Consider the following 20093-nt stretch of genomic DNA (forward strand, 5'->3'; position numbering starts at 1 on the left):
ACAGCCTGACATAATGTTGGCGAAGGATATTTCCTCTCTGGGCTCAAACTATTGATAGTCAGACATCACTGATGACATGATTATTTATTTGAACTACGTTCTGCCTGAAGAAATAGTCCCTCTAAAATCTGAGTTCTGCAGATTCTAAGAACAAGTCAGTCCTTATTATGATCCGATTACAGTACAGACGTGATGAAAGCCCTCCACCTCTCTGCATGTTTGTGAAAGAATGAAAAATCTGCTCACGGTTCATAAAAAGATAGCTTTATTGCACAAGGTGTTGAGTACTCTTTTTCTGTTTTTGTTTGTTTTCATAGAAAAGAAAATGTAGAGTTAAACACAAGCAATTGCAAATTGAAGCAACGTTTCCCCATAAAAGTTTAAGGAACAACCTCTGCTTTTTTAAAACTGTTTTCATTAACCCCCTTTTTAAATTGTTCACTTCACCGGCTCCCTTTTTCTATTTTAACCAGCAAAATTTTCAGAACATGCAACGCTGCTGTCCTCCCCCTATAAAGTGGAAAAATTAAAAAAGGCAAAGTCTAAATCAAGCAACCTGTGACAAAGTAAAAAAGAAGCAAAGAAATATTTAAAAAACAAAATTAAAAAAGGAGACGAAGCAACCGAATGTCCTGTAAGAAAAGAATCAGTATAGTTAACTATGCATGGTCCACTCTGACATGTTTCCATAAATCAAGATAAAGCAGTGTTTGTATAATTCTATAGTTCTCATTAAGTCCTCTTCTGATTCAGTACAATAACTTCAGTTCAAAGTTTACATTGTGCCCTGGTTTCTAGTGAAGATGTCGAAAATAGTACTCATTTATACAAAACACTTTCCTATGTACACAAATCTTCTAGTATGGAGTAGAAATCATGTTGTATAGGTGGGCAGGGGTACAGTGAGAGGGGGGGTCTGATTGGTTGAGCAGACAGGGGAAAGGTTGGGGGAGTAGCACGTGTTAAGTTGGCCTTTTGAACACCGACTGAGTCAGTTTGGAAAGTATGTTGTATTGATCCCTTAATCGCTTCAGATCCTGTTTAAATGTGAAGAGAAGCTGCAGCTGCCGTGTTTGTACTTTGGAGCAACTGTGAACAATTCTGTTCGCAATTTGCAACTCTTTTTTTCAATACAATAACAGGTTATTGTTTCAGCTGCATATTTACATCTTTAACATCATACTGAAAAAGAGTCAACATCAGGTATCTGGGCCAAAAAAAGAGAGAGTCCAAAATTCAGGATTATTTAAAGGCCTGAATGATTTACCAAAGCACTTCTGCAGCACTGCTCACTATACAGAAGTCAGGCTGTGTGGACTTATATTTAACTATATATTTATAACTGAAAAATAACTCCCGGAATATATTAAAGAAACAGTCTGATTATTTTTGGCCAGAGTTGGATAAGACGACTGTTAGTAGATACAAAATCCACCTACCAGCACCAAAGCTGACTTAATACCACGTTAAATCCTGTTTATTCAATCGGCACAAAAATATGAAGTAAAAAACCAGCAAGTTTCAGCTATAGACTGTAAAGATGGACGACACAACAGCTCCCTAAAAGTGAAGCCAAAACGTCTCTATCGCCCCCTGCTGACTGGCTGCAGTATAGGTCATTAAGCCCGCCTCCTCCATGTTAACAGATGGGACATGAGTCAAACTGTAAAATCAAATTACACAGCAAATACTTTTTTCCCAAACATGGTTTCTGCCGTTATAGTTAGTTATTATCATGCTGATTTACGTCCAAGTGTTCATTTTTCTGACAAGTTTAGTTTTAATTAGTTATTTGATGCTGTAAAAAGGATGATTGACAGCTCTGTTGACAAATACGGCTCCTGCAGCCAATCAATTCCGGATTAGCAGAGTAGAGGGCGAACAGCGAGAGGAAGTCGTCGTAAGTTAAGTCTGTGTTTTGGTAGCGGAAGTGGCTACGGCAGCTCGCTGATCTTTGCTGCGCAGCTCTGGCTCCAAATGATGTCACCATCGCAAGATGGCAGCGCCTGTCACAGGGGGTATTTTAGCTTTAATGTTGTACAATGAAAGCAGATGGGGACGCGTCGTCCATCTTTATATACAGTCATTGTTTGAATCTAATGTACTACTTTTACAGATATTAGCCTGGTATCAATCTTCCCTTTTTAAACATGGGGAAGGAAGTGAATGAGAGTGTTTCCTATATTTCAAACTGTTGTAGGCGAGGGTGAAACTTTCCCTAAAGGTATCCATTACAAATACTTTGACCAAACTGACAGCAGATGAGTGTTTTACAGTAGGACCAACTTCACTGAAGGACAGGGGAGAGCAGGTTGGACAGGAGTTTGTTTTATCACTCCATCTGATATCCATACAACTGGAGTAAGGAGGCCTCACACAGGCGCGCCCCACTCCCAAACACTTGTTTTATCCTGGAAACAAGTGTTTGCACAACTTGAAAGGGCAAAATTAAAAAGGCATCTTAATTTTAATTTCCCTCCTTATTTCAAAATAAAAGCATGAATACGTTACGAGCAGTTATAACTCTTACTGTGTGGTTCGATTAAATCGGCCTGCAGTCCTGGAGTTTGGGGAGGACTCTCTATGACACAGATAAGAAACAGAAATACTTGTTGGTCTGTTTGTCTTCATTAGTCGGGCGATGGCAGTGAGTTTGTGAACACACCTTTGGAAGGTACAATACAACATATTACAATAGGCTCACTTACTGTATAGGCTTTCCTTTGCTTCTTTTTCAACACCACACTTCCTGCACTGAGCCATAGACCACAGCTAACCAGCGACACAATCTCACACTATAACTTTACTGTGCTTCGTCCTCTCAGCTGCTCCCTGCTGCACAGGTGTCTCTTTTTGCAGCCGGAACATTTTCTAAATCACAAGGGGGGGGGGGGGGGTCATTCTTCAAACCTCAGTTTCACCATTTGACTTTCTCTCACACCGCCTCCTTTCTCTCCGAGATCTCCCGTCCGTGGTTGTGCTACCCGTTTAACCTTCTTCTTTCCTTCTTGCAGTTTTTTCACTCTGAGCGATTGTCTTGTGATTTTTTTTTATATATATTTTCAATTAGAACGGCTTTTATATTTCTCTGCTTTTTTTTTTTTCAATATTCATATATTTGCTATATATTTGAATAGAAATATATATGTACATACTTTTGAAAACAAACATATATCATATCTTTTTTCTTTTGTCTATTGCGAGAGCCCTGATGTTACGTTCTGCCCGTTGCAGAACATTTGGAGCAACTCTTTTTTTGGAACGATCTTTGTTATTATGGGATTAAGCTTTGGGAGGAGAAATGGGGGGGGAAATAAACTTTAAGTTACAGTACCATGCATAAAGCTAACAGAAATCTCAGTGAGGTTGAGGAACTTGAAAACACATCTTTTCGTTTTGTCTGAGGAAAAAAGTCTCTGCTTTGTCGCCCCCTCCCCGTTACCCTAACACGACTCCAAATCCTATTCACACTCGACCTTTGCGTCTATATAGTAATTGTCTGTTCATAAATTCAAGATCACTTCATACAAATATGATTCTTCTTGTATACATCTCCATAAATTTGCTGCAACTTGTCTCTCCATTCAAGTTGTCACTGAACGTCAAGTAGCATTTCTGCCTGTCTGTGCATATTAGACCTCTTCTCTCAGTCTGTTTAGCTAGCTAGGATGCTAGCGGTAGGTCACAGTGACACTGTATGGATATGATGGGGGACTGGGTGGGTAGACAGGACAGTGGGGAAGGATAATAAGGGGGTACATGTGAAATGAGTTAAACAGAATAAAAACATCGTGGCGCCGTGATGAATCCACCGTGAATGAACCCACTTCCTGTTCAGTATTTCCCCGTTTCCCAAGCAATGCTGTCAATCACACTTAGAAAAATTATGTTCAAAATGCCGGACCAAATTAGGATCATAGTGTCACATCATCAGCATAATCATTGATACTGTCCCCACGTCCCCTTTCACAGGTACAAAATGAACAGTGGGGGATGGGTGGGGGGGTCATTTTTGACACAGACGTCTGCCCGAGAGGTCAGCATACAGATTGATTTTAAAAAAGGTCCACTGTTGGTGTGTGCCTGCCACATGTATACATATATATATTTACACATATACACCCACACGCACACAGACGCAGGCTTGTGAAGGTTTCTGTTACTTGGATCCATTCTAACGTTTTCTTAGTGCACATGAGATTATATTTCCATCTCTGGAAAACAAACAGAAAACTGATGGAAAAAAAAAAAAAAAGGTTTGGATTCATCTTTCACGATGCTTGACATTTCTTCTGAGTCCGTTTATAAAAGCATCGGCTAAGACCACTATGCTGTGTCATCCATTGCATGTATAAGAAAAACTCCCCACATCTCAAGACTGGTGCTGAGACAGAAGTCCGTCCATTCCTGCTAAAGTATGAATCCATGATGGAGCAAACCTCTCAGAGCCAGTGTGATACCAAGGTCGGTGGTTTATGCATACAGTAGAAGCATCCTGCCGTGGCACAATGCTGTGATATGAGCTCTTCTCCCATCAGAAAAGAAACGTATTAAAAACCTAAAAACCTCAAAAAGTGAAGCCGCCCGCTTCACTCTACGACTGCCTCCATCCAGAAAACAAGACAGTGCACGTGGAAAGCATTTTGTGCATAAGTACTGTGTCCTTATCAGAAAATGAAACTATGACGTGAACATAAATCATCTATGTTTTGGCAAGTGATTCCCAGGGTGATGAAATAAGAGAGCTAGAGAAAGATGACACAATAATAATAGAAAGCAATCAGGCAGAAAGAAAGGCAAACCTCTGTGCTGTGGAGACCCACCTCTGACCCTCATACAGTGTTGTCCCCCTGCAGCCTGGCACAGAGCAGGCACTGACGGGTCAGCTGTGCATGTGTATGTACCTCACCACACGTTTCCAGAGAGGCTCCAGGCAAGCGCTGGCTCGACCAGCATTCATTAAGAGTTACAGTGACAGGCCGCAGTGACGGCAGGCTACACCAGTGTGTACGACTTGGAGTAGGCCCCCGCCCCTCCATCCCTCTGCTTCTGCAGTCTGCCTAAGCCCGACGAGCTGCTCTCCAGAAGAGAGTCTCTGGATCCTCCCATCTTGGAGGAGGCTCCTCCAGGAGTCCCTCCTGTGGCCCCTCCACCAGAGGAGGATGAAGCCCCAGCAGCAGCAGCAGTAGCAGCAGCTGCAGCCGCTGCACTCTGGGCCACTGAGGAGGAGGAGCCGGGCATGGTGAGAGTCCTCTGGGGGAGTGTGGAGCTGCTAGAGCTAGCAGACGCCCCCCCACTCCCACTGGCTCCGCCTCCCGTTGCTCCTGAGGAGGCCCCGGAGGAGGTGAGGTTGGACAGGCCGGAGTGGCCCATGGTAAGAGCCTGCTGCTTTGCAGAGTCCATAGTCACATGACGGCCCTGGGTGTGGTACGCCCGCTGGGCCAGGCCACGAATGGAGGCTTCACGTGGGGGGACCACTGGACACGGGTCATGATGCTCTGACTGCTTCCGGAAGAAAGGATCTGACTTCATGTAGAGGGGGAGGTTGCAGTAATCACCTGCAGGGGAAAAGTGTAGTTTAACGTGACTGTCAAAGCCTGCAAATAAGAAAGACTATAATGAATCTGTGTTTTTATTCAAAGTAAAAACGTTCATGCTTCGCAGCACTCACTCTTGGCGCGGTGTGGAATGGGCACAGCTACATTCTTGCCACGGTCGTAGTCCTGGGGTTTGGGCGGCGAGGCAGTGAATCGGCAGATACCGGGCTCTGACGGTGTGCTCATGGACGTCATGCTGTCTGCGTTATCATTGGTACCTGTGGTCATCTGGTCGGATGAGCTGTCAGAGATAAAGCACTCAGTAATCTCAAATTTGGCATGCTGCAGGTGCTCCTCTAGCTTGGCGTGCTCATATGCTCGTGCCAGCTCCTCGTAGGTGGAGGAGGCGCTCTCTGTCGACACCATGCTGTTTCGACCCTTATCTATGGAAGAGAAGGAAAAGACAGAAGAGATAAGCACATTTTCTACAGCTTTACAAATCCCTCACATTTCAAAGCCTTTCTTTTATGTGCATCTTAATGGCTGTAAGTGTCATTTCACCCAACCTGTGTCCTGTGAGAGGCTGGCACTGTAACTGTCACTCTCTGTGACAGTGATGCCATGCTGGGAGCCAACTGTGCGCCAGTCCGAGGTGAGAGTACGGGCTGGCGTGGAGGCCTGGCACTTGGTCAGGGTCCACTGGCTAGAGTAGCGGTTCCTGATGCTGTGGGCCGACTTAACGCTCTTCCTCGACACTGGGTCTAGAGGTAAATTGATAAAGAAATAAGAAGGATGTTTAAGTTTAAAGGCTTCAAACCGATATCGAAGCAAGGGAGAGAGCACTTACTTGTTCCTGGTCTGATGTCTGACATGTCAATCAAAGGGCCGGTGTTCTGGATGAGCGCAGGGTGATGGACGGACACTCCTGTGCAGAAGCTCTGAGGGTTCCCAGTTTGGTTGAACTCGGTGTCTGTCACAGGGATAGTGGCTTTGTCCTCACCTGTAAGAACCAGAAGGAAGATTTCAGAAAAGCAGCTATCGCAGGTCAATTTTGATCCACGCAGAAACACGTGAACACACACAACTCTCCGTCTCAGTCTCTCTGTCTCTCTCACCGATCTGCTTGATGCCTTCTTTGTCTTCAATTAGCAGCTGCACTCGGGGGATGTCGATGTGTAACCGCGGGCCCTGAGGAGGTCCCTTCACTGGGGTGTCAAAGCTGCGGTTGTTTTTACTAAGATGAGCACACACACAAACATTCACGGCTTAAAAACAAAGTTAAAAACTAAGGATTTGTGAGAATTTTGAATCACACTTTATCATACTTCAGACTTGGAAATAGCAGTCTTACCTGATCAGCATCTCTGCCAGGCTTTTGGCATCTAGAGGGAGCAGAGAACAAAACAATTTCTTTTCCAGTAACACAAATAAACTTCTTAAAATAAATGCAACCCTAGACTTGATCCAAGATTCTCTCTGAGGTCTGCCTCAAACTCTCTGAAGACTGCTTTGTTCTCCGTGCCAGTTCCTACCACTTGTCTCCTCTCCTCTCACTTCCTCTCTTACCTCTCAGTCTCTTCAGCCTCTTTTCCTTGCGTTTCTTGCGGATGATGAAGAGTAGCGCGACACCCAGAGTGACCAGGATCACAGGGCAGCCGATCGAAAAGAGCTTCTTGACGTCGTCGTTCTTTTCCAGGGGGGACTTGATTGGCGGAATTGTGCCTGCACACGACCAGGAAGAGCAGATGTTAGTGGCAGCCCTTTGACGCCAGTATTCTAAGCTACACAGTGTAATGAATTTCTTATTAAAGCAGCACTTCTTCTACTCACTGCCATCATAGTCCAGTGTTGCAAACTGGGAGCTCTGGTTGCCGCAGCCAGCGCTGTTACAGGCTTTCATCTTGAGCTCGTACCACGTGGCCTCGCGCAGCTCAGCCAGGAACACGTCTGTGGTGGCATTGGTGCGTACATTCTGCCAGGCCCACGTTCCTGCGACATTTAAACACCAACACTCAGTCTAATCTCTTTTCTTTTCTTTCCTGGCTTCTGTTAAACGTTAGAAATATTTCATCTTCATCTTTGCGACTACGACTCACCTTTTGGTCTGAACTCCAGTGTGACAGCGCTGATCGGACAGCCTCCACTGGCCCATCCCTGCAGGTTGAGGCGTGCATGGCTTGAGTTAATGTGGGTGAAGACCGGCTGATCCTTGTTGAACTGGGGTTCTGCAAAAGAAGCAAAATCACCATTGTATAAGATTACATGTGTTGTGCCATATAACATAAGACCATGTAAGCAGCTTTACCGTCCCACAATAATTTCCTCCCCCCTCTTTCCCAACCTCTCACCTCTCCCATGGGTCTTTGCCTCTATGATCTCACTGATGCGCCCGGCTCCAACACTGTTCTTCGCAGCCAGCTTGACTTTGTACCAGGTGCCACAGCGCAGGTTTTCCAATTTGAAGGAGCGCTCGCTCGAGCTGATGAAGACATCTTTCCATTCCTCTGTGTTGTCTACAGAGTACTGCAGCACGAAACCTGCACAAAAGAAAGACACAAAATAATTAGAATTAGAAAAAAATTATCTTAAAAAAAAAAAAAAAAGAATTACAACAGAATTCTCTCTTTTTTTATAGTTGAAATTAAAAAATAATTTTGCACTAACTTTAAAAACCTTTGACAGCCATACCGCTTCTGTCCACTAGATGGCAATATTAAGCTGCACATCTCTTGCTCAGATAGGCCTCCTGATTGGTCTAGCTGCTCTCGATATAAGCCGCCATTAGTTACCTACAAACCCCAAGACTGGGATGGCGCTGACTAAGCATCTATGCAAATGAGGGTATGCAATGTGGTGACTGTTTTTATAATCAGCTGCCTTTAAGAGCCAACTCCCTCCTGCTCTGAGACACTCTGAAAGTAATCCTCCATCTCTGCCTGTCTGTTTGTCCCTCCGTCCCTGTATGCATATACATACATCTATGCATATCTCCATCTGTGTGTTTCTTTGTACTCTTTGTATCATCTTCTTGTCCTCCCGCTCTCTCCCTAACAGATGGTGCACTAGAGTCCAAATCATCAGAGGGGTTAACGTGCAGATCTTTGGGGTTTTTTTCACTCTACAAAGTTTTTCTTTATAGAACAGAAGAAAGAACATTATGAGAGGACGCAGCACAATAACAGACTATTGCAGAACAGATTAGAACATCAATTCTCACCGCAGGATTACCAGATTACAGGATTTGCTCACTTTGTTATCTGTGTTTTTTAATGTATTCTATTTTCACACGACCAGCTGGGACTCTTTTTTTTATAAAAAAACATGATTTTTCATTTTAAATGAATAATCTGCGGATACAAGCGCAGGAGTGACAAATAGATGCTTGACTGGGAACTTCAGCATTGCTTACTGCTGACACTGAGCAGATGGCCTCACAGGCTGACAGGCATTCTGCTATACAACATAAAGGAGACTGGCATTGTGGATGTATGAGGAGCTGTATGATGTATGTAAATACTGATTGGTGGCCCGTCGTTATTTTAATACAAAGCTGCAGGCCCCAAACGTGCCGCTTTCATCTTGCATGCTCTTAAAACACGCAAATGAGTCCTTCCATCTGATGCACATTTTTTAGGGTGCAGTTACATCTCAAGACACTACACCTAAACAGTCAAACTTCAGGAGCTTCATCGTCTCATACAGGATTAAAAGGCACAGAAGAGTCTTAACACTGCAACACCCTCATACACACAAACAGCACGGACAAAGGGATTGAAAAAACATTTGCATGAATGCACATGCACCATGCTCATCTTCACACAGAAATCACTACCAATCAGATTATCAAACAGACACATAGTTAAGATGGAAACATGAAAGAAGAGGGCAGATCAATAAGCTAATAGATCAGCATGCACACCAACAATGTGACAGACAACAGAGGAAGAAAGACACACAGAGGGCAAACTACCTAAAAGGTCAAAGGGAGTCCTTTTTCATTCATTCACATTTCATTCATAAACTCGATAATATAAGCTAATTTCAGTAGACGCCTCTGTTGTGCAGGGCCGCTTACCTCTGATGGAGCTGCCTCCGTTGTCTCCTGGAATCCAGGCGAGAGTGATGGAGGAGGTGGAGGTGGTGGAGACGGTTAGACGAGGCTGGTCAGGAGGGACTGAAGGACAGACAGAAAGAGTTCAAAACTGGCAAAACACCTACAGTACAGAATTGATGGTTGTTTTTGAGGGAGTAAAATATTGCTGATGGTTGTGTAAAATGTAAACTGTATTTCCCATTTGCAGCAACAACAGCCTGCCTAGACGTGAGGGGTCGTCACAGTTGAGTGGAGTAAATAAAATAGCGTGAAAGGTAAAGATATAAATAAGTATAGGGACTCTGCTGCCCTTGTCCTACCTTGTACCAAAAGGTTGACTATGATAGTGTCGAAGCCCAGCGTGTTGGTGGCCGTGCAGGTGTAGTAACCAGAATCTTCAGCTTTGACGGAGCGCAGAACCAGTGTCCCGTTGGCCAGAATGAGACGCTGTCCATCAAGAGACACTGGGATGGCCGTGTCCTCGCTGACAGAGAGGGGAAGAGAGGATCACGGTCAATCGTTTGACTCCTGATACAGTGTATTTTACACATTTCATTCCTATGTAGATGTACATACATAAACATATTATACATCGTCAAACATTTCTAGTGCAGGTCGCCTTCTGTTCTCTTGTAATAATCTGCTACACATGCTGCCAACAGTGCCGAGACTATGGTAAACTTATTGTGGATTGGCTCTGCTGGACAATCTACATGAGTACATCATTTTTTATCCACCACAAGCTTTGTTTTCTGCATTATATGTTCTGGAAAATTAGCTTTTATATTGGAACATAGTGGATAGATACATGCAGATGCAGATATATTTGTAATAGGCTCATTTAGGCACCATAATACCAGCCAACATAAAAATGTTAATCTCTCATCTCTCTCTAAAGACTAAAAGAAGGTTTTTATTTCTCTCTATCACTGTGTTAAATACTTGATTCTGATTGGTTAATTACGGCATTCCGAGGTATGTTATTTCTCGATAACAGACCGTTGTTATGAAGAACAGACCGTTGCTAGGGATGCAGCTCTAATCACACAATGAGGAGGACAAACTGTAATCATATCAATCTGCCGAATAAGTCCGGTAAATATGACGTCGAAAACAGAAAAGCTCAATCAGGTGATGCGCTGATTCCTGCTGTCCTGTTCAGGTAATGTTACTTCACTATGAGTGGAAATATTACCATTTAATGAGTCAGCTAGCTCATTTTAAGAAGGCTACAGGGGTAACCGTTGCTATGGACGCAGCTCTCACTGTGAGTGTAGCAGACTATTTTTAAATGAAAAACAGAAAGACAATCATTTTTACATTAATAAAATATTTTCAAAATCAATTTATTGTGTCAAATAATTGATTTTGTAAGTAAATAGTCGTGTAATAAGCGGGATAATGTGAGACAAGACCTGCTCATCCTGTCGGGGTTTCAGGATCTCAGGATCTGCATTTCTGTTAGAGATTGACTTTTTATTTCAGCACCTCAACATCATCAACACATGAGTAAATATACATCTCCAAACACCACTGACTTCATCTTTAACCAAACCTTAGAGGTGTCAGAACAGCACTCCACCCACACTCATCTTAAAGGCATCATTTCTGGGCAGGACTCTCACCTGTCTTTGGTCCATTTAATCGTAGGTGTAGGTTCTCCTACTGAGCTGCAGGGCAGTCGCACCTCCTTCATCCACGGAGTGGTCACCGTACCCCCAAAGGACAGGATCTTAGCTGGAGCTGGAGGAGGATGAAGAGTATTATAAAAATTGTGGAGAGGGAGAACATTCAAAAGAAATGCAATAGCCTAATTAATATCTAACAATCGCTTTATCTTGCTGTTGTCAAATAAACAATTTCCAAACCCAATAAACAGACGCGGTGGAGGTTTGAGAACGTGTTGAATCAATACAGAAATGTGATGCCTGATGTGCAATGTACAAATTGATTTGTTTTCCATTTGGGATTCTTTCAATAAAGTGGATTTACTGGTAGAGGGAGTGCAGTGTGTTTACAGTGATTCACACTTTTCGGAAGAGAAATGTGTGTTAAATGTGACATTGTGCAGCAAAGAAAAGCATCTCAATAAGAATATAAGACGGGGAAAAGAATGAGCAGAGAGGATATGAAAAAATCCATTCAGTCACATAACCCTCTTATTCTCCAGCGCTCCCCCACCCGCTCTCTGTCTCTTTCTTTCTCAGGCTTAATGCCACTGCTCTAGTGCACTTATGTTAAGGTTGAATGAAGTATTGAGTGGGCAAGCCTGGAGGACACTGCCTTTTACAGCTGCCGATCAGCTGACGCACCCACCCGTACGAGCACACACACACACTCGCAAACCTTTGGACCCAGCAGTCAAAGGAGCGAATAGATAAAGAAAAGGATAACATGATTGAAAGTGCACTCTATTCATCCACTCGCGCTCCTATTCTTCCCGTCTTTTAATCCAAAGCCTATTGATTTAACTGCCCTCTTCATTTTCTTAAACACACCGCCTGCCTCTCTATTGTCTTGTGTATTAGTTAGCTCTGCTCCTGTCATGTCATCTCCTCTTTCCCTCCACCTGCTGTCCTCCCTTTTGTCCCCCCCCTCTTGTCATTTCCGTGATTTAGACCGGTTTATCTGTTGCCCTCTGAACTCTGAAATCAATGGCGAACACTTCTCTGGTAGTCACACATGAAAAAATATGCAGAGCGGAGTTATATAGAGCAAGTGGCAGAGAAAGAGGGAGATTATTCACATGATTCATAGATGCAAAGAGCAAAACATCCTTTAAAAACTGTATTTTTAGTTTATGGCGTTGAAGAGGGAAACTGCTCTAAGGGTTGTTATGTCGTAACAGTTCCTGTGAGAGAGACAGAACAAGCAAATCCTCCCTACAAGCACTGTGATGGTGATCTGCAGGTCAGATTCTATCATCTGTCCATGTCATGTGCGATTAACAAAGATTAAAGAGTTAATAAAAGCTGTAACTTCCTTTTAATTTCTGAATTTTTGTGTTTGTAGCACGTCGTCTCTCCTGAATCCAACATTTCTAAATAATAGAAGTACTGTTCTCTTTCACTACAAGGTCTTCAACCAAATAGCTAAACAGTCACTTGTCATTAAAATGACATAAACTTTTCTGAGGGTAGCTGATGAGGCTTTAACCCGATTGGCCAAATGGGTGTGGATGCATGGCCCATGTGTTCAGAGCTCCATCTGATAGGTTAAAGGTTAAGGCCGGTCACATCTAAAAGTTTTTTAAAGTCTCAACAGCTGTTGAAAATGTTACAGACCCCACACATGTCGACAAATCATGATAGATTTAACAGTTTTGTTCCTGTAGTGTGTGGAGAGCAACCACATGACCAAAACAGAACGCCACACACAAACAGATGAATTCAACAACAACCAGAGTCCCCACTCTCACAACTGGGAATCTCATAAAATGTCTCACGGTCAACTGTGGAGTAAACAAACATGGCGGACAACGGGCAGAAATAATTGCCTATGATAGTTTTAGGGATTTTTACTGGAAATTCACAAAGAAGTCGTGGAGACAACGTGAACATCGGCTGTACGTGTTCATTTTGTGCTTCGTGTTGCCGCCATGGCTGCGGTTGTTGTGCCTCCGTCTTCACTCAGCTCTCTTCCAAATTGGCTATCGTTCCCTGTGACAATCCGCAGAGTGCGTGCTCGGCTGTCCTCTGGTTCCCCCCCCACACAACAGGATATCAGAACGTAAATATTGAACATGTTTAATATTTACGGTGGGGCCAAAATGTCCTTCCATGCAGATCGGGGGAAGTAAAACCACTGTTAACATATCTCACACCACAGCAAACTCTGGCAAGATAATCTTTAGAAACATCAAAAATCAGGACTCTGCTTACTTTCGTCTGAAGGTGTACCCCGCCTTAGCATGCTCGGTGTAAATGCATGCATAGCTATATAAACTTACACTTATTAATTGTGATTACGATTTATTGTGCATGGCAGCAGCGCAATAATGATGAAAGTGCGATTTATTGTGCGAACCCTATCACCTAAATTTCCCTCATTGCAGTTTGCTCACAGTTTGGCCTGACATTCAGATGTGTTATGCTAATAGCTGCTACTGTAGCCTGAAGCCTTTAGCCTGGAACACAGGCTCTCGACTCTCTCAACTCAGACAACTATTTGTTAACTTGTCCTTTAAATACTCATAAATCAAAGGTTAAATGTAACCATGAGGAACTGTCAACTTTCAACTACATTTTAACCAGTATAACTTCGACTCCTCAACGACCTGCAGATGTTTACAGCACTACCAACCTCTCTACTGTACATTCAGGAGCTCACCTTTGGCTGCTGGCTCCACAGTGACCTTGTCGCTGAAGTTCCCCCGGCCCGCTGTGGTGACGGCTGCAGCCCAGATCAGGTATTGCTGCCGGTGGTTCAGGTGAGTGATTCTGTAGAACAGCAGCTCTGGATTGGCTTCGTACTCGCTGGGCATCTGTGGGGAGCAGAGAGAAGGAGAGGAAAGACTTTATACTACAGAGCTGAGCCGCACCAAACATCTTGACATGTCATGCAATCTTATGTAAACAACAGGAAGTGTGTTTCTTTTGAGATCACGCAACGATTGTGCTACATGCTTAATACTCTTATTGTTTGTGATGCTCTTTTTCGTTGTAGAGACAAGCAGATGCATCAGGTACATGAGCAGAAAATTAAAACAGATCAATTTGTTCAGGAAACAGGTGCAATTTAGTAACAGAAATAAGTGAATAAATACGTTTAAAGACATGCTAAGAAATCTGTGTCATATCACGTGTTCAGGAGCACAAAGTAAAATTCAGAGGATGCCGAAGACAAGATCATTTTGTCACTTTACTGGAGAGGCAGACGTAATGTGAGGGACTGACTGAACATCATTGTAATGTGAACACAGCCCTGTTTCCTCTCCTCCAGTCAGGAGAAGAGAGGAGGATGGGGATAAAAGAACCGAGCTTCTGGGGCATATTATTTTATGATATGCCAGGAAAAACTGTGAGGAAGGATGGAGCTGGAGGGAGGGAGGATATGAGGGGAACGCTGAAGGAGAGAGACAGACATGAGGGTTGGGGGGGGGCCACCCTCCTCTTCCTCTGTTCTCCTGGGGGAGGGCAAACAGAGATATGAGACAGAGGAAGACAATGGGGGACAGATAAATGAGTCAGTCAGGGATATCATGAACAGTCATACACTAATGAGGCCTATCTACTGCAGGCATCAGCAATGACAGGGAGGAGAGGAGAGGAGAGGAGAGGCAAAGGAGAGGAAAGGAAAGGAAAGGAAAGGACAGGACAGGAGAGGAGAGGAGAAGAGAGAAGAGGAGAGGCAAAGGAGAGGAAAGGAAAGGACAGGACAGGACAGGACAGGACAAGACAGGAGAAGAGAGAAGAGGCAAAGGAGATGAGGGAAAGGAAAGGAAAGGACAGGACAGGAGAGGAGAGGAGAGGAGAAGAGAGAAGAGGAGAGGCAAAGGAGAGGAAATGAAAGGACAGGACAGGACAGGACAGGACAAGACAGGAGAAGAGAGAAGAGGCAAAGGAGATGAGGGAAAGGAAAGGAAAGGACAGGACAGGAGAGGAGAGGAGAAGAAAGAAGAGGAGAGGAGAGGCAAAGGAAAGTAAAGGAGATAAGAGGAGAGTAAACAAGAGGAAAGGAGAGGAGAGGAGAGGAGAGGAGAGGAAAAAAAGAGGAGAGGAAATAAGAGGAGAGGGAAAAAAGAGGAGAGGAAACAAGAGGAGAGGGAAAAAAAGAGGAGAGGAAACAAGAGGAGAGGAAACAAGAGGAAAGGAAACAGGAAGGAAAGGAAAGGAGAGGAAACAAGAGGAGAGTAGAGCAGTGGAGACACATAAGCAAACATGAATACACAAATATACTGACACACACATACAGTGGCATACATGACCTGGAGGTGGATGTGTAATTGCAGTGTGTTTAACCTAGCCATGTGTCTGCTGTCTAGACATATATGCATCACTGTCCCTCCAACACGCACACACAGACACACACACAGACACACACATACACACACATACACACACAGACACACACAGACACACACAGACACACACAGACCTCTCTTTTTTTACTGACTGCCTGTCACTATAGTCACCTAACCACCAATTATACCCTTACTCCTACTCTTCATCTACTACCCTGGTATCCAAACACCAAGGTACACACACACACACACACACACACACACACACACACACACACACACACACACACACACACACCCCCGTTTAGCTACCGTTTGACCCACAGTTCTGACTGACAGGCTCAAACACACAGATGAGAGGACCTCAACACAAGTAGAGTTGTATCGGTACTAATACCAGCACCTGTATTGCTACCAGTATCTTTATTGATACCGCCTGAAAAGCAGTAGCTGAGTGAATCTAAGTCAAAGGTATCAAACTGTCAGTAATCAGTGTTTTTCCACTTATAACATGTACATATATTTTTCCACTTATATTGGAGGGCTCCTCCGTATCGGCCTATACTAAAGTCCAGGTATAATCGGTAAAATCTCTAAATACACCTCTAAATACACGTGTCAGTAAACGCAGCACAGCTCAAGAAGACACTGCAGTGTAGCCGAGCTCCGTCCTCGCCTGCTGGCTCGTTGTCTGCGCAACACACGCTTTATTCTGGGCAAATAGATTCCAGCATTCATGTTGTTTTTCACATTTATGAGCAGGCCGTCATGCAGGAATCCACCGGGCTTTTTATTACTTCCCCGTGTTCCCTGTTCATCATCCATCCCTCTTGTCTCCATCCCTTCTGCATTTTCCTCTATGCCTATCCTTTACCCCACTGCGCCATCCTTCCATTCTCCTCCTGCCATCACTCTTCATCCCTCTCTTCATCCCCCCCCTTCCCTCTCTGTCATCTGTGGGGCCTCGCTTTCCCTTCCAGTACCCCCCTCTGTTTTACATCCCCTCTGCATTTCTCCCTCTAACTCTCACATACATCAACCTCTTCTTCTTCTCCTCTCTGTGCATTTGTCTTTACTCTCCACTGCAGGCGGAAGCGCTGACGGACGGAGGGATGGATGGATGGACGGATGGATGAGCGGACGGATGAATGGGTGGGTGGGTAGATGTTGGGAGGAAGCGAGGGAGGAGTGACAGAGTGTGTGTTGCTGTAACGGATATTAAAATATTCCTCCGGCGTGGAGATAGCGGTGATCCGGGGAACGATAGAGCGAGATAATGAAAAGAGGAACAAAAGTACTCCCCGCGCGGTGTGTCTGACCCCCCCCTCATCCCTCCTTCCTTCTCTCCAGTCGCACTCATTTACATAGTAATCATCCTGAACTCTGCATGGGGGCTTCAGAGAGAGAGAGAGAGACTGAGAGAGAGAGATAGATAGATAGATAGATAGATAGATAGATAGATAGATAGATAGATAGATAGATATGGTCTGAGTGTGTGTGTGTGTGTGTGTGTGTGTGTGTGTACGCAAGTGTGAGTGTGTGTTTGCTGTCGGCTTGTTTTCTGCCCTCGTTGATGAACAGATGAGGTTGTCCTGGCAACGTGATGAGACGCAGATATGCAAATGAAGCTGGAGGGTGAGCTTGCACGCACACACACTGCGGTATGAGGAGGGCTCATTTCACACACACACACACACATCTTGCTGAGACTGCAGCAGTAGACCACACACACACACACACACACACACACACAGATGCACAAACACACAAATGCAGAACAACGTCATAATTAAGTGGATTTTCTTTTATCTTAACATCTTGTGAAATGTGTAACAGGAGATATACTCTGCACAACAGGAGGATCATGTCTCCTTCATTAGCAGCCATGTTTGGATGCTCCTCTTCCCCTCTTTTCCTCCTTCATTCACTTTCCAACCTGAAGATCTCCGCACCCCTCCTGTTACTCACCGGTTGGCCCGACCCGGGGCTGGAGCAGTAGATGGTGTATTTGCGGATGATTCCATTCGGCTTGTGAGGGGGTAACCAGGACACCACCACACTGCTGGCGGAGGAGGGCACAGCTTTGATGCCAGCTGGGGGTCCGGGGTCTGAAACAGAAAAAAGGGAGGAAAGAGAGAAATGGAGGGCGGATTAAAACAAAGTCACTGCAGATGCTGACTTAAGCTAAGAAATATGGATATGCAAGTTTCTGGTAAAAACACCCTGCCTCTGCTGGCTGCTACCTAACACGTCAAGTACCATTATAACATCCCACTGTTTAAGAACATCAAGAAACAAGTATCATCAGGCTATTTAGCTTGTAATATTTATTGTGCATCCGGACAAGAGCTGAAATTATAAATTGAAGTTTCTCTTATTTAATCTGTAAGCCTAGATGCCAAAAATCCACTCCTCAAATGTGATTTTGATTTGTTGATTTCTCCATATTTCCGATATTAAGCTGACTACCTCTGGGGTCGGGACGGTTGGTTCGGCAAAAGAAGGGCTTTTGAGAAATTGCTAAGGAGATTGTTTGAAATTTTTGGCATTTTAAGAACCAGACGATTAATTGCGATTTCTCAGTGTAATTAGTATCAACAATCATTATCCCGGGCTGCATTGCTGCTGCCTCACAGCTAGAACGTCCCCTGTTCGAAACCCATGCAGGCGCGGCTTCCTCCCACAGTCCAAAGACATGCTCGTTAGGTCAATTGCTGACTCTAAATTGGCCTTAGGTGTGAATGTGAGTGTGAACAGTTGTCTGTCTCTGTGTGTCAGCCCTGTGATTGACGAGCGATCAGTCCAGGGCGTAACCCCGCCTCTCGCCTAATGACAGCTGGGATAGGCTCGAGCCCCCCATGCAACCCTGAACAGGATAAGCTGTACAGATAATGGATGTATTTTTTTATTAATCATTGCTGCTTGCGTCTGGAATCTGAACCCACCTGGGGTCAGACTTGCATACTATTAACCCTCTTCGCTTTGTAACATATGGACGACTTATTTTTACAAACTTGTAGTGATGGCCATTTTGTTGTAATGTTAGGCTAATGAAAACAGGGAAGCTTAAGGAAACCAGGAGAGTCGCATGTACAATTTGTATGTGTTGGAATTGTGACCGCAGCCAATGATCTATCAGGTATTCATGGAGTATTTTCATGTGTTTTCTGATATAGTAAATGGTAAATGGACTGTACTATAGCACTTTTTAGTCTTCCAACCACTAAAAGCGTTTTTACACTACATGTCACATTCACCCCTTTCTGATGGCAAAGGCCTAAAGTGCCAATCTCCAATCAGGATTTATGGGCATTCACAGCAATTGGGGAGCAACCTGGGGTTCAGTGTTAAAGGACACTTCAACTGTAGCAGTCATGGGTCGAAACCCCAGCCTCTCGATTGAGAGATGACCGACTCTACCGCTGAGCCACAGCTGCCCTATAGGCTTATCAGTGATAATATTACACACAGAAGGTAAGAACAACCTGAGAGAGAGTTAGACATAATGCATCCATTTAAAGTAAATTTAAAGGAGGGTTAGGGTTAACTTTGTAAACACACACTCATACACTGATTCAAAGGGACAACACTCTGTGGCCTTCAGGGTTTGGTTGGGCATGAAAAGAACTGAAAAACCAATCTCTGTCTTCTTCCCTTCTTCCCTTCTTTGCTTACTGTCTTCTGTCTTTGTGTCTGAGGCAGAAAAAGGCAGGCGGAGAATTGTCTGTTTGCACAATCCAACAGCAAACACTTTTCCATATGCTGCAGACAGAGCTGAGGGCAAAGGGAAGGGGGAAGACCGACACAGACGGGGAACATCGAACGTATGCGAAGAGGTTGCCCCTGGACACAGTGTCAACCCGCATCAGGGGAAAAGAGACACTCAGCCTTCCCCGCACACACGCACACACACACAGACACACTCAAAGTAACACAACACACATATTTGAAGAGCTATTGCAGCGAGGCCAGCTCATAAAATGGAGATATAGTAAGGAAGAGAGAATAAAGGCGTTTTCTGAAATGACACTTCTTAGAATATCTGCACCCCCTCCTCCTCCTCCTCCTCCTCCTCCTCCTCCCCTCTCTCTCTCTCCCTCGTTTTCTCCATCTCCAGACGCCTGCCTCCTCCTCTGCCTGGCCCCAGGGAGAGAGAGGAGAGGCGGATACGGATGTAATCCACAGCCCGCCAGTGTAAGCACAAAATTAATTCTCTTTAAGCCACAAAGAATTAATCCCTCTCCTTGTGCTGGGTGCTGAGCTGCACCCGCACACAAACAATAGCACACACACACGGACAAGTACACGCGCGCCAATGCAAAGACATCGTACACATGTACACAGGCAAACACACACTTAACCCCCGCCGACACTTCCGCATATTCACACGCACAGACCAACACCCTAAGGCTCCTTAAACACACACACACACACTTTTTGGCTTCTTAATTCTCATTAGCACTGGTAATGGCACATCAGAGCACAAAGAGGTTTTAATCAG

At 44.4% G+C, this 20093-nt stretch overlaps 1 protein-coding gene across 2 annotated transcripts in view; it reads right to left on the bottom strand.

Moving 5' to 3' along the window:
- Positions 1–248: 248 nt before the first annotated feature.
- dscaml1 (Down syndrome cell adhesion molecule like 1) overlaps positions 249–20093 on the bottom strand; it is a 99923-nt gene continuing 80078 nt past the window's right edge. Inside the window, exons 20-35 of one of the 2 annotated variants that reach the window (XM_069668025.1) lie at positions 17561–17700; positions 13960–14113; positions 11256–11373; positions 9951–10114; positions 9613–9711; positions 7886–8074; positions 7634–7762; positions 7368–7526; positions 7104–7259; positions 6889–6919; positions 6653–6771; positions 6385–6537; positions 6104–6298; positions 5672–5980; positions 5357–5558; positions 249–5302 (exon numbers count right to left, since the gene is read on the bottom strand). In XM_069668025.1, coding sequence (XP_069524126.1) covers positions 4996–5302; positions 5357–5558; positions 5672–5980; positions 6104–6298; positions 6385–6537; positions 6653–6771; positions 6889–6919; positions 7104–7259; positions 7368–7526; positions 7634–7762; positions 7886–8074; positions 9613–9711; positions 9951–10114; positions 11256–11373; positions 13960–14113; positions 17561–17700 — 2624 coding nt within the window. In that variant the 3' untranslated portion in view covers positions 249–4995. Of the gene's footprint in view, positions 5559–5671; positions 5981–6103; positions 6299–6384; positions 6538–6652; positions 6772–6888; positions 6920–7103; positions 7260–7367; positions 7527–7633; positions 7763–7885; positions 8075–9612; positions 9712–9950; positions 10115–11255; positions 11374–13959; positions 14114–17560; positions 17701–20093 lie in introns of both variants that reach the window. The other variant, XM_069668024.1, reaches the window with a different exon arrangement.

This window comes from Semicossyphus pulcher, unplaced genomic scaffold (assembly GCF_022749685.1).
Source record: "Semicossyphus pulcher isolate SPU_LCO1_2020_fin unplaced genomic scaffold, fSemPul1.0.p SCAF_19, whole genome shotgun sequence".
Taxonomy (NCBI): Eukaryota; Metazoa; Chordata; class Actinopteri; order Labriformes; family Labridae; genus Semicossyphus; species Semicossyphus pulcher.